Source organism: Pungitius pungitius, chromosome 21 (genome assembly GCF_949316345.1).
Source record: "Pungitius pungitius chromosome 21, fPunPun2.1, whole genome shotgun sequence".
NCBI lineage: Eukaryota > Metazoa > Chordata > Actinopteri > Perciformes > Gasterosteidae > Pungitius > Pungitius pungitius.
Window position 1 is genome coordinate 2701707 of NC_084920.1, and position 10931 is coordinate 2712637.

At 51.1% G+C, this 10931-nt stretch overlaps 2 protein-coding genes across 2 annotated transcripts; one reads left to right on the forward strand and one right to left on the reverse strand.

Moving 5' to 3' along the window:
- The first annotated feature begins 85 nt into the window (after positions 1-85).
- On the forward strand, positions 86-3958 carry irf3 (interferon regulatory factor 3). Its single transcript, XM_037463300.2, has 11 exons — positions 86-261; positions 787-953; positions 1038-1209; positions 1401-1465; positions 1577-1631; positions 1857-1925; positions 2007-2243; positions 2415-2505; positions 2651-2937; positions 3027-3145; positions 3393-3958. Exons 2-11 carry the CDS (start codon positions 789-791, stop codon positions 3501-3503), a joined length of 1371 nt encoding a protein of 456 aa, XP_037319197.2. The 5' UTR covers positions 86-261; positions 787-788; the 3' UTR covers positions 3504-3958.
- Positions 3935-8524, reverse strand: si:dkey-94f20.4 (synembryn-A). The gene is made up of 14 exons (XM_037463228.2): positions 8321-8524; positions 7877-7974; positions 7743-7790; positions 7069-7086; positions 6884-6973; positions 6143-6780; positions 5916-6051; positions 5634-5822; positions 5445-5539; positions 4989-5139; positions 4773-4868; positions 4540-4684; positions 4175-4445; positions 3935-4088 (listed from the first exon to the last, which is right to left on the reverse strand). The coding sequence occupies exons 2-14, from the start codon at positions 7964-7966 to the stop codon at positions 3956-3958; spliced, it is 2100 nt and encodes a 699-aa protein (XP_037319125.2). The 5' UTR covers positions 7967-7974; positions 8321-8524; the 3' UTR covers positions 3935-3955.
- Positions 8525-10931: the final 2407 nt, after the last annotated feature.

The following is a 10931-nucleotide window of genomic DNA, read 5'->3' on the forward strand; positions in this document are numbered from 1 at the left end:
AAACCGAACGACTCGGAGTTTCCCGTGAAACCCTCACCGGTCCTGGGCGAAGGAAGCGGCCGGACTTAAGGGACCCCCCCCCCCCCCCCCCGCCGGGTTCGAATCACAGAACTTCTTCCACCGTCTGAGCTTCTTTCTTCGCAGGTTTACGGCCGCTGTTCTGCACCACGTGTCTGTCTTAGGACCTTAAAAAAAAACATCTGTGCTCGACAGCTGTGCTTGAAGCCAACGCGCATCGGCTGGACTGCAGGTAACAGGCAGGTGAGTTTAGAACATTTCACTCTTGAGTCTGTGCTTGGCAACACTTTCCCTGTTGGTTTTGTGCGGTCATTTACACGTTGACTCGTTGAATCATTTTACTGTATTTTGAGGTTATTTGTTTTTGTTTCTCGAATATTACAGTATAATCGATACTGAATGCTGAACCGCAGTTGGCCACATAATCCTCCTGCTTCCTTATTCTAGTATAATAGCTCATCTGTTACAGTAATTCCAATATTATTACACATGCTCTAAAAGTATATTTTCTTATACACTTTATTACATCATGGACTCCATTTATTAAAACATCTTATTGTAAGTCGCTTTTGATTAAAGCTAAATGAGATGTAATGTAATCCAATTCTATACATTTTAAAGCTATATCTGCACATTCTAATAACTCAATCGAACCTGCTAATACCAACCATAGTGAATGCGCAGATGGCGCCCGTTCCACGCTGTTGACATGTGTCTAACATATAATGGCAATAAACGCTTCCTGATTCCTGATGCCCTCTCCTGCAGGCATGTCCCATTCGAAGCCGCTGCTCATCCCGTGGCTGCGGGCCGAGATCGACAGCGGCAGGTACCCCGGCGTGATCTGGACCAACCCGGAGCGGACCGAGTTCTCCGTCCCATGGAAACATGCCTTGAGACAGGACTCCTGCAACACCGACATCCTCATCTTCAAGGTTAACTGTTGTACGGATTCTTGGCGTTCTGCGACGCAAAAGTCGTGTATCCTGACCATTGGGTCACTCCCCCCCCCCCTGCAGGCCTGGGCGGAGGTGAGTGTCGGCGGCCGCGCTCACGGTGAACCCTCCGTCTGGAAGAGGAACTTCCGCAGCGCCCTGCGGGCCAAAGGCTTCAAAATGGTCAGCGACGACAAGAACGACACCGCCAACCCCCACAAAGTGTTCCGCTGGCCGGATGACGCGGCCTCGGGAGGTGAGCATCCACCGGGGCGCCGTTACACTTTCACCACACGGGCCTCTTGCTGCTTCACCTGATGAACAGTGTTTTTTAGGAATGAACGTAGTGACTGACGTCCTCACTGGGAGGTAATAAAGAGGAGACTTTATGAGTCGAAGATAGCAAGCGGCAGATGTTAACTGACCTCTTTGCTTTCACTCTCAAAGCCAACTCCTCAGCTGGATCCCAGGACCAGAATTCCCCCGATTTGTATCGCTCCCCTACACAAGAAGTAAGCCACTTTGCCTTTGTGCTTGTAGGGACGCTGGATTTTGAATGAAACTGCCTTGTATATATGCAATCACATGTGAACTCAATCCCATGTTTAAATGTGACATCTTAGACGCCCATCCAAGGCTTTGAAGGTGTCTTGCTTCCAGAGGGCTCTGTGTATGCAGGTAAGGAACCGCTAACCAAAAAACCAAACCGCTTAAAAATCGGTTGAAAATTGAGCAGCTTATTTAACCACACTTCTCACCAACACAATGTTATGGTGAGCGAGCTGCCCCTACCAAGATGGCCGCCATGAGCCTTTACATATGTCTATGGTTATTCCTTTATCACTTTCACAAATGTGGAAATACTTTTTTCAGAATATCTCTTAACCAACCAATATTTTTCAGGTGAATACACCATCAACCACGATATTCTCCAGGAGTGTCTCCAGGGACTGAACATCGGGGCTCCAGAAGGTAGACTCGCCGTGTGAGCAGAAAGCTGCGGCCGCATTTTTCTCGAAAAACACTCACTGGCTTCCTGCAACTTCCCCACAGAGGGCGGCGCAGGCTACGATCCTCTCGCTGACGATCTGCTGCTGCCCAACCAGGCCGTGATGGATGGACATCCGTTGCCCGGGCAACAGCCGTATCCAGTCGCGCTCGAGGCTGAAGTTGGGTTGCCCGAGCAACCGGCAAGTTCAATGGAGGGAGCCTCGGGGGGGGGCGGTGACGGGCAGTGGGTGGAGGACTTCCTAGAGGCCATGACCAAGCCCATCGACGGAGAGAACTTCAGTAAGTGCACGAACGTTAGTGCTTCACGCTGACATTCATCAATTACTTCAGTATTAACACCTGATTTAGCCAATTTATAATAATGTAGCGTGTCAATGAGTGTAGTGTGATCTTTCGTTTATTGGCTTTAAAAATCCAGTAAATAAGCGTCTCCCATGTGTGAATCCACAGAGACTCATTTCAGGATATCGGTGTACTACAGAGGGGTGTTGGTGTCCGAGCAGCTGGTTGAGAACGAATGTGGAATTCGTCTCGTCTACAGGTAACAGGACAACAAAGTCTCACACGTGGTCCCTTCAAGCGGGAACTATGTCGCCGGAGCCACTAGCCAATTAGCTTAGCTTAGCTTAGCATAAAGACTGAAATGCCTCACTCTTGGTCTGTTGTTCCCTATCATCTGAAATCAGGCCCGACCTCAACGGCACAGTTTTGGATCACGAGTCCGGCCTGTCGCTGGTCTCTCTGCCGAGTCCGGGAGACATGCCGGATCAAACCCAGGCCAGGCTGACCCGATGCATCCTGGAGGGTCTGGGCGACGGTTTGGACGTCGGGGTGTCAGGCCGCGTGGTCTACTGCCAGCGATGGGGGATCAAAACCTTTTGGAGCTTCTCCAAGCACGACAGGAGCAAACAGACGCAAGAGATTCCCAAACTGGAGCCTCTGCCGCTGTTCCAGTTCCAGGACTTTTTAGGAGGTGTGGTGAAACGAACGATTATGGGTTGGGCGTTGGAGGCTATTTCGCATGTCGGCCCGACGTAGTGATCGATTGTCCTTTCCCTCTAGAAATGTTGGACTTCATCAAAGGGGGAAAAAGCCCTCACTGCTCCCTGTTCTTCTGCCTCGGCGAGAAGTGGCCTGATCCAGAAAACAGGCCTTGGGAGAGGAAACTCATCACAGTGGAGGTGAAGTCCCTTTGAATTGTTCAAATTGCCAAAATTGGCCAATCAAAAGAGGCATTTTGGTCTTAGTATAAATTAAAAGCAGCGAGACAGCGGACCCCTCAGGTGTGAAAGGGTTTTTTTTTCTCCCTGCAGAGGAGTGAACAGCTCAATGCTGTCTCCTCTGCTGTCTTTTCCTGTCGAGCTCCGGTGTGTCACCTGACCCTTTCGTCGCTCTGCTGATTGCGGCCGTCTCCCTCTCCTTGCTCAGGTGGTCCTGACGTCGATGGAAATACTGAAGAACATGGCGGTCGAAGGCGGCGCCTCTTCCCTGCACTCTTTGGACCTGCAGATGTCCCTCGAGGAGATGATGGAGATGTAGTGACGAAAAAAATTGCACCCGAGAAGTAGTCTTGTTTACACGTCGCCCTCGCATGGAGCCCATTAACCACACAGATGTAATCAGAATGTGACCCTCCCACACAGGGGGCGAGCAACGACAACACGCTTTAGAAAAAGCTCAATAGGATTTGCAGATGTTTATTTGTCTGTTGTGACAACTATGCATTGAAATACATAACATGTAACTACGCACCTCCAAGGCTTTATTAAATATTGGACGATATCACAATGTCATAACAACAAAAATCGGTTCCTTCCTAGTATCCACCAGTGTGACCTTATCCCTGCTCTATTTTATGCATCTCAATACAGAGAAAATAAACATTTGTATGTCCTTTCTTAACGGTTAACATTCACAACACGTACGTTTACACTGTCAAGTTTAAGAAATGTGACATTTACAAATGAAAATCAATAAACTATGACTGGATTTTACGGTTCCTCTGCTTCTCCGTCGTTCTCAGAGTCCGACTTCACCTCCTCCGTGAGGGAGTTATCCCTCAGTCCCAACATCGGGACCAGCTTCCCCTCTGAATCCACTCCCATTGGCTGGATGATGTCATCCCTTTAAAAAAAAAAAAAACTATTAAGACACAAGGTGACACGAGATGAGTTTACCTTGAGGATTTTGTGCCCCCCCCCCCCACCGACCTGGACAGCTTGTTGAAGAGCATGATGAGCCTCTTGGCCTCCTCCTCCTTCTCCTCCTCCGTCATGCCCTCCATGGGGTCCGGCTGCTGCGCCTCCACCCGCCCCGTCACCGGGTTGATGCGGTCTTTCACCTGCCGGTACTCCTCGGTGTCGGAGTCGGAGTCGCTGGAGTACCCGGAGGCCCCCCCGGGCCCCCGCCCCCCCAGCAGGCCCCGGGTGGCCAGCAGGCCCGCCGCGTTGCCGTAGCCCGTGTACTTGACGAAGCGGCTCACTGCGGGGGGAAGACGCGGCGGTGAGGGTCAGAGGTTAAGGCCGGCCCCGTTTAAATGGCGGTGGGGGGGGGGGGGGGGGGGGGGGGCACTCACCGTTCTCCTTGCAGAGGACAAAGATGAGGTCGGCGGCGCTGTGTTTGAGGTCCGTGTCCAGGTGAGTCATGAGGCGGACCAGCCGGCTCTTCACCGTGGAGCCTTCCTCCGGTCTGTGGGACGCGTCTCTCAGAGGAGGCAGGATCTAATGACCGGGGGGGGGTGGAGGGAGGGGGGGTACGTGTCAGTCTTCTTTCAGAGATTCCGGTCTAAAACCGTGCTTCTGGACCTACGTGTTTCCTGATGTAGTGGCGCGTTTCCCTGTGGGCCCTGCAGCTCTCCGTCAGCAGGTTGAAGACCGGCGTCAGCTTCTCCTTCATCTTGTCGCCCTGAGAAGTCGACACACACACACACACACACACGCACGCACACACGCACACAGGGAGGATTCGCTTCAGGCGATTTCAACCCCAGGGGAAGAGCGGCTCCGTTGAAACCTCGTGCCTCACCGACTCCAGGCGCCTCTCCATGAAGAGCACCAGGGTGTGGACGCACTCCATGTTGACCCCGGGGCCCTGGGCGGAGTCGGGCTCCTCGCGCGCCGTCAGCAGCACGTCGAGACACTGGAGCGGCAGCGCTGACAGCAGGTTGACCGTGTGGCTGTTGGATTGAGGCGAGATTTCAGTGACCGTGAGAATAAAATGACTCACTGACATAATGCAATGAATGCAGTTATAATTCTATATTTAATTGTGTATTTTTAATTTTTTTTTAAAGAAATCGGAGACTATAACACTAAATATACAGATATAAAAGTCATAGAGTCATATTACATTACATTATACCTGTATTGTGTATGCTGTAAACACCAGATCTTTTTTATTTCAACAACTGTAAGCTCATAATAACTGAATCAAACGTTCAGCTGGGAGAATAAGAATAAGAAATCATGTCTTCTCGCTCACCCCTGCAGTTCATCGGTGTCGTCCAAAAGCAAACACTTCCTCATCAGGCAGACACGCAGCATCGCCACCAGGTGTCGGTAGAGAGCTGCGTCATCCTAAAGGTGTGTGTGTGTGTGTGTGTGTGGGGGGGGGGGGGTACAAATCACTCGTATGCGTTTCATTTCCTTCCATGCACTCGTGGTTACTGACCTCACTCGGCTCCTGCCTGTGGCTGCTGTAGGTGATGTTGAAGAGGATTTTGAGGATCTCTATGACCCGCTGGGAGGCCTCCAGAGAGATGGGCGGTGCCGCCGGGTCCAGCACACACTCGTACTGGTCCTTCCACTGGACCCCCAGGCAGCTCTCCAGAGCTGCTGTGAAGATGGACACGCCTCCCTCCTGGAAGAGGAAGAAAAACCCAAGAGTGGGAGGCGGGGAGAAGGACGCGACGGTGAAGAGAAGGTGAAAAGGCGCCGCGAGCGAAGGTCGCACCTGTTGAAGCTGAGTGCTGAGCTCCCGCCGCAGAGCCGTGACGAGGAACATGAGGCGCAGCTCGTAGAACTGAACGCTGGAGGAAGACGAGCCGCCGGCGCCGGAGGACAGGCGCTCCCGGAGGCCGCACATGAGCCTGAGCGAGGAAATGTGCAAAGCATGCTGGTTTGTAACAAAAGCCGACGGAGGGCTGTGAGAGATGAATGAATGAGTTCAGTTCGGCCCACCTGAGACCACTGAACCTCTCCTGCGCCCAGGTGCTGTTGTAGACCACGTTGCACAACACCTTCAAGGCCTCCTTCCTCTGCGCCTCCTCTCCCGGCGGCACCCCCTCCACCTCCTCCTCCTGCTCCTGCTCCTCTCCCTCCCGCTCCGGCTTGCTCTCTCGGCGGTCCCTCCGGCCCCTCTCCAGCGCCTTGTGGCGCGCGCCGCCCCCCTGAGCGTCGTCGACGCCGCCGCGGCTGCCGGACCAGCCGCCGCCGTCCAGGTCTCCGCTGTCGGCGTTGCTGACGTCGTCCTCCACGAAGCACTCGCCTCCGCCGCCTCCGTCGTCATCGGCCCCCGCGGCGCCCTCGCCCTCGTCCTCCTCCTCGGAGCGACGGGGCGGCCCCTTGGCCTCGGCCAGGGAGGCGATGACGTGGTCGTAGAAATCAGAGTCCGGGTCGGCGGGCTCGTCGCTCGGGTCGCTCGGGTCGCCGGCGGTCAGCCCGGCCAGCCTGGCCAGCGTCAGGAGGGCGCCGTCGGTCACCAGGGGGCCCAGGACCTTTTTGTCCCTGGAGAGGATTCTCAGGGTGCGCAGAGACACCTTCAGCAGCGGGCATTTGACTCCCGTCCTGACGAACCTCACCAGGACGAGAGCTAAGTTCTGAGGACGGGGAGTGGGGGGGGGGGGTCAGATAAAAGGGGGCTTTGAGTTTAAGAAACATGACAAAGAGAGACGCAGAGCAGAAAGCAACAGTTCCAGGCACCTGTCGCAGGACGAGGCCTCGATCCTCCTGCTCGTACTGGTCGCAGTCGGAGTCGGAATCATCGTAATCCCTCACTTTGTTTTTCCTGAACTGGTTCCGCGGGGGAAAAGAACAAATGCACTCAAACACAGTCACAAGCAAACCTGTACCTCCAACTATTTCCCAAACCGCCAGCGGCACTGTACCTCCTCCAGTTTCCTTTGCTGTAGGAGGTGGACGATCCGATATCGGCGAGCGAAGCAGCAGGAGAGGGAGACAATGGTGTCAGAGCATCCTATTTGTGTAACGCGTGTAATCATGATGAGTTCAAACCATCAGTTCCCGGTAGGAAAAAAGCTTCTTTTTTTAAGCTTAAAAGCTATCAAGCAACTTTGATTGAACTAAGACAAGGTTGACCCTGTTGCTGTGGATTACATTATGTACATCTGAGAGAATTATGTCCACAAAAAGAACTGGATACAGTAAAGTAGGTTTATCAAACATGCAATTTAAAAAATATATATCAAATATATATCAAACAAAAAGAAAAATCCAGAATCAGATGTGAATAAAACCTTTGAAAATGGGGTATTTACATCAATTTATTCAATGGAACTGTATGTTATCAAAGTTATTGCTCAGGCCACCTGCACGATGCAAAGGGGAAAGAGCTGAAGGTGTTGAATAGATTACCACGCAGCACCTTGGTTATCCGATCGCTCTCCTTGGGCTCAATCTGCCTGAGCATGCAAGGGGAGCGGATCAGGAATAACTGATACAGCACAATTACTAATCACGCACACGCTGCGGGGAGGAGGTGGGAGGAGTGGAGGAGCGGGGGCCCGGGGGCCAAGCCGGGTGGAAGGTTTAAGGAACTCACTTTCCTCCGGTCCCTCTCTTCTGAATCAAAGAAGAAGCACTGGGCGTACTGTAAGAGAGGAGAGAGGGTGTGACGAAGGTCTCAGCCGCCAGGGGGGGGGGCTTCATCCCCACATCCCGACGCGTGTGCGTTACCTCTTTGTTGAACTCCTGCAGCTGTATCTGAACGCCGTTCTCGTCGCCCTGCTTGATGCACTGGATAATCCCCTCCAGGTCCAGGTCCATGCTTCTGCCTGCGTGCACACACACACACAAACACATAGGGGGGGAGGTGGTGGTGGGGGGGGGGGCATTAATCATTCTGATCAACTCAACTAAATTAAAGTTACACAACGGTAATGATGATCACAAGTGCGTGTCTACTGGTCAACCAGAGTGTGGAAATGAAAGCCAATGAACGGGACGCGAAAAAGCAGATTTCCAACAAAACATGAATCCTGGCATTTCAGGAAACACATCTGTTTGGCCTCAGGTTAAACACAAGCTGTACCTGCATATTTCACAGGACAGTACAGATGTGTTGCATGCATGCAGAAGAGTGAGAGAAGAGTTTTGACTCGTACGTTTGTCTCAACTTACCTTCTGCGAATCACTCGATCAGCCAGGCGATATGATGTAAGTGTATCGTCAGAAAGTGCTGTCCCCACTGCGACTGTCCTTCAGCTGTCGTCTCCGTCCCTGTGGGCTCGGTGCACAATGCTCGGCCTTTGAATTTGCTGAATTCAATTGCTTTTCCTTTTGCCTTCATGCACTCAGCACATCTCTCCCTCTCTCTCTCTCTCTCTCTCTCTCTCTCTCTCTCTGTCTAATCTAGGAGAGATGCCGGGCTGTGGCGTGGTTATGGTTATAATCCACTAATGGACTCTAAGCTTACATCTCCCAGGGTTGACCCTCCAGGCCTTGTTTTTTTTTCCAGACTCCCTGTGTGCGCGCGCTCAGCTTTAACACGCTCTTTCAATCAAATCTCTTAATAGCATTGGTAATAACCGGGCAGCCATTGGTGTTTTATCACGCCTCCGTGGCTGGACACTGCACACTGGAGCTTTTGACGGGGCTAACGTTAGCTTGAAAACAGCATTGTGGAGAAATGCATCTGCAGGGGCAAGTCGGATGACATCAACGTACGCCTTAAAACGCCCGGGTTCTCATTAACGTGTAAATAATGACGATTCTAAACCTGAACCACGAGGAGGGGTTCATTTAACGGTTGGGTCAACCCAAACCTGAAGTATGCCGAGGCTATTTCCTCAACTGTATGTACCTCTTCTCATTAACATCAACAAGAGATCGATCCGCAGGAAGGATTCACATTCTCTTTCTTCTAGTTTTTTTATTTTTTTCGCAGCTAAGCCATCCGACTTTCACCCGTCATGCACAGCGCGGCGTAAGGACAGGAGTCCCGTTCCCACACTTGTTGCAAAGTGTCTCGAGCGCTCTGAGAGGAGTGACCTCTGTGAGAAGATGATACGCCAGTGACAGGTTTCCCGACAGGATGCTCACTCTTGTGCCCGGCAGGTGGAGGAAACAGGGCCGGGGGGGGGGGGGGAGGTGCGAGGCAGCCGGCTGGTGGCTTCTGGCTGACAAAAACAGGATGCAAACTACGTCAGCGGGAGCGGGAGAAAAGTCAAAAAAGGAGTCCTGCCAAAGTGCTCTCGTGGAAGTGGAGGCCCGTTCCTTCCCGATTGAGATGCACGACATCAACAAGTCGGAGCTACAAGACACCGGTGACCCGCGGTGACCTCTAATACTGGTGGAAGGACTTTCCGCTTTGACGTGATGAATCTCTGTCATAACGGCTGAGACACAATGTGCTCTCTTCCGTGAGCTTTACGGGTCAATCCACTCTAAAGGGTTTGTGTGTATCCGACAGTATGGAACACCGTGTGCTGAATGTTTGTGTCCTAAACCACTAAATCTTTTTTAAAACGCTCCTGTTACCTTCAAATGCAAAAACATCTTTTACCATTGGGGTCAATTTGACCCCAGAAATTTAAAGACCAAGAAAATGATTATAATTACATTTTTTCCCCAGGTTTATGTATTAGGAACTTTGTGCTAGTTTGTTGAATAAATAAATAGCGCATTCAAGGTTTATGATGATACCAAGAAAACTAGATTAAACAAGTAAGCAACTATTAAATGATTTGCAAATACGTATATGCATTTATTGGGGGCTAGAATAGGTCAAATATTGTATCAAAGTTAGGCAGCAGGAAATGTATAGTTAGTGGTTTACTTCTTACTACGTACTACTTCGTCATGCACATTGGAGCCTCGTGAGAGGAAATGCGGTGTAAACCGTTTCTTTATTGCTTGTGAAATGCTTTTCATTTCATTGTTTAATGCGTTATGCGTGCTCACGCGACACTAATGACTCAGTGCACCCCCGGCCCAGATGGCTGTCACAGGAGAGGTACACAATAGGCCCAAGAGGGGAAGTTGTGGTTCACAGAGATGGAGAGAAGCCAGGAAGTCAGGAGCTTAAAAGAAAAGCGTGAAACCTGTTCCCCACAGACTAACTGTGTTATTAACAGTTAAAGAGTAATTGTTCCTTTCCTAGACAGATGACATAACGGCCCGTGTGCCAAACCTGAAAAGTGGATCTCTTCTGAATCATATAACAACACCCCAGGTGGCAAGTACTTCAAGCCATGCAGGGAAGCGGTGATTGTATCAGACAATCTGTGAAATATGAATTATTTGGAAAGGTTTGCCATCAACAAGTTGTTTTTGAAACACTCTGTGTGAGGGGATGTGAGTGAAGGACATTTCAGGAATAAACACGAGGACGGCAAAAGTGACTCACGGGAAAAAGGCACAGGAAAATAGTGGCGATAAAGAAAAGCCTTGCAGGAGAATCGGGGTTATTTTGGGCTCCGTGCGGCTTCCTGCAGGTGATGGAAATGAAAGAACAATTTCTAGAACAATTGCTCAACAGCAAGTGGAGTGAAGGAGGAGAGGGCTGAAGGGGGGTGGGGGGGGGAGGTGTGGAGCAATTAGAGTGAATATCAAGAATCAATGTAAACACATACAAGTACAAGCTCAAGCGCAATGTTGTGCTCGGACTCTTTTGTTTAAATGTTGTTTAGGTTGCTCTCACGGCTCTTGTAAAATAAAGGATGAGACTTCCACCGCAGCTGATCGGTCACCAGCGTGGGAGTTTGTCCATGTTTCAGACACGCCCCCTCAC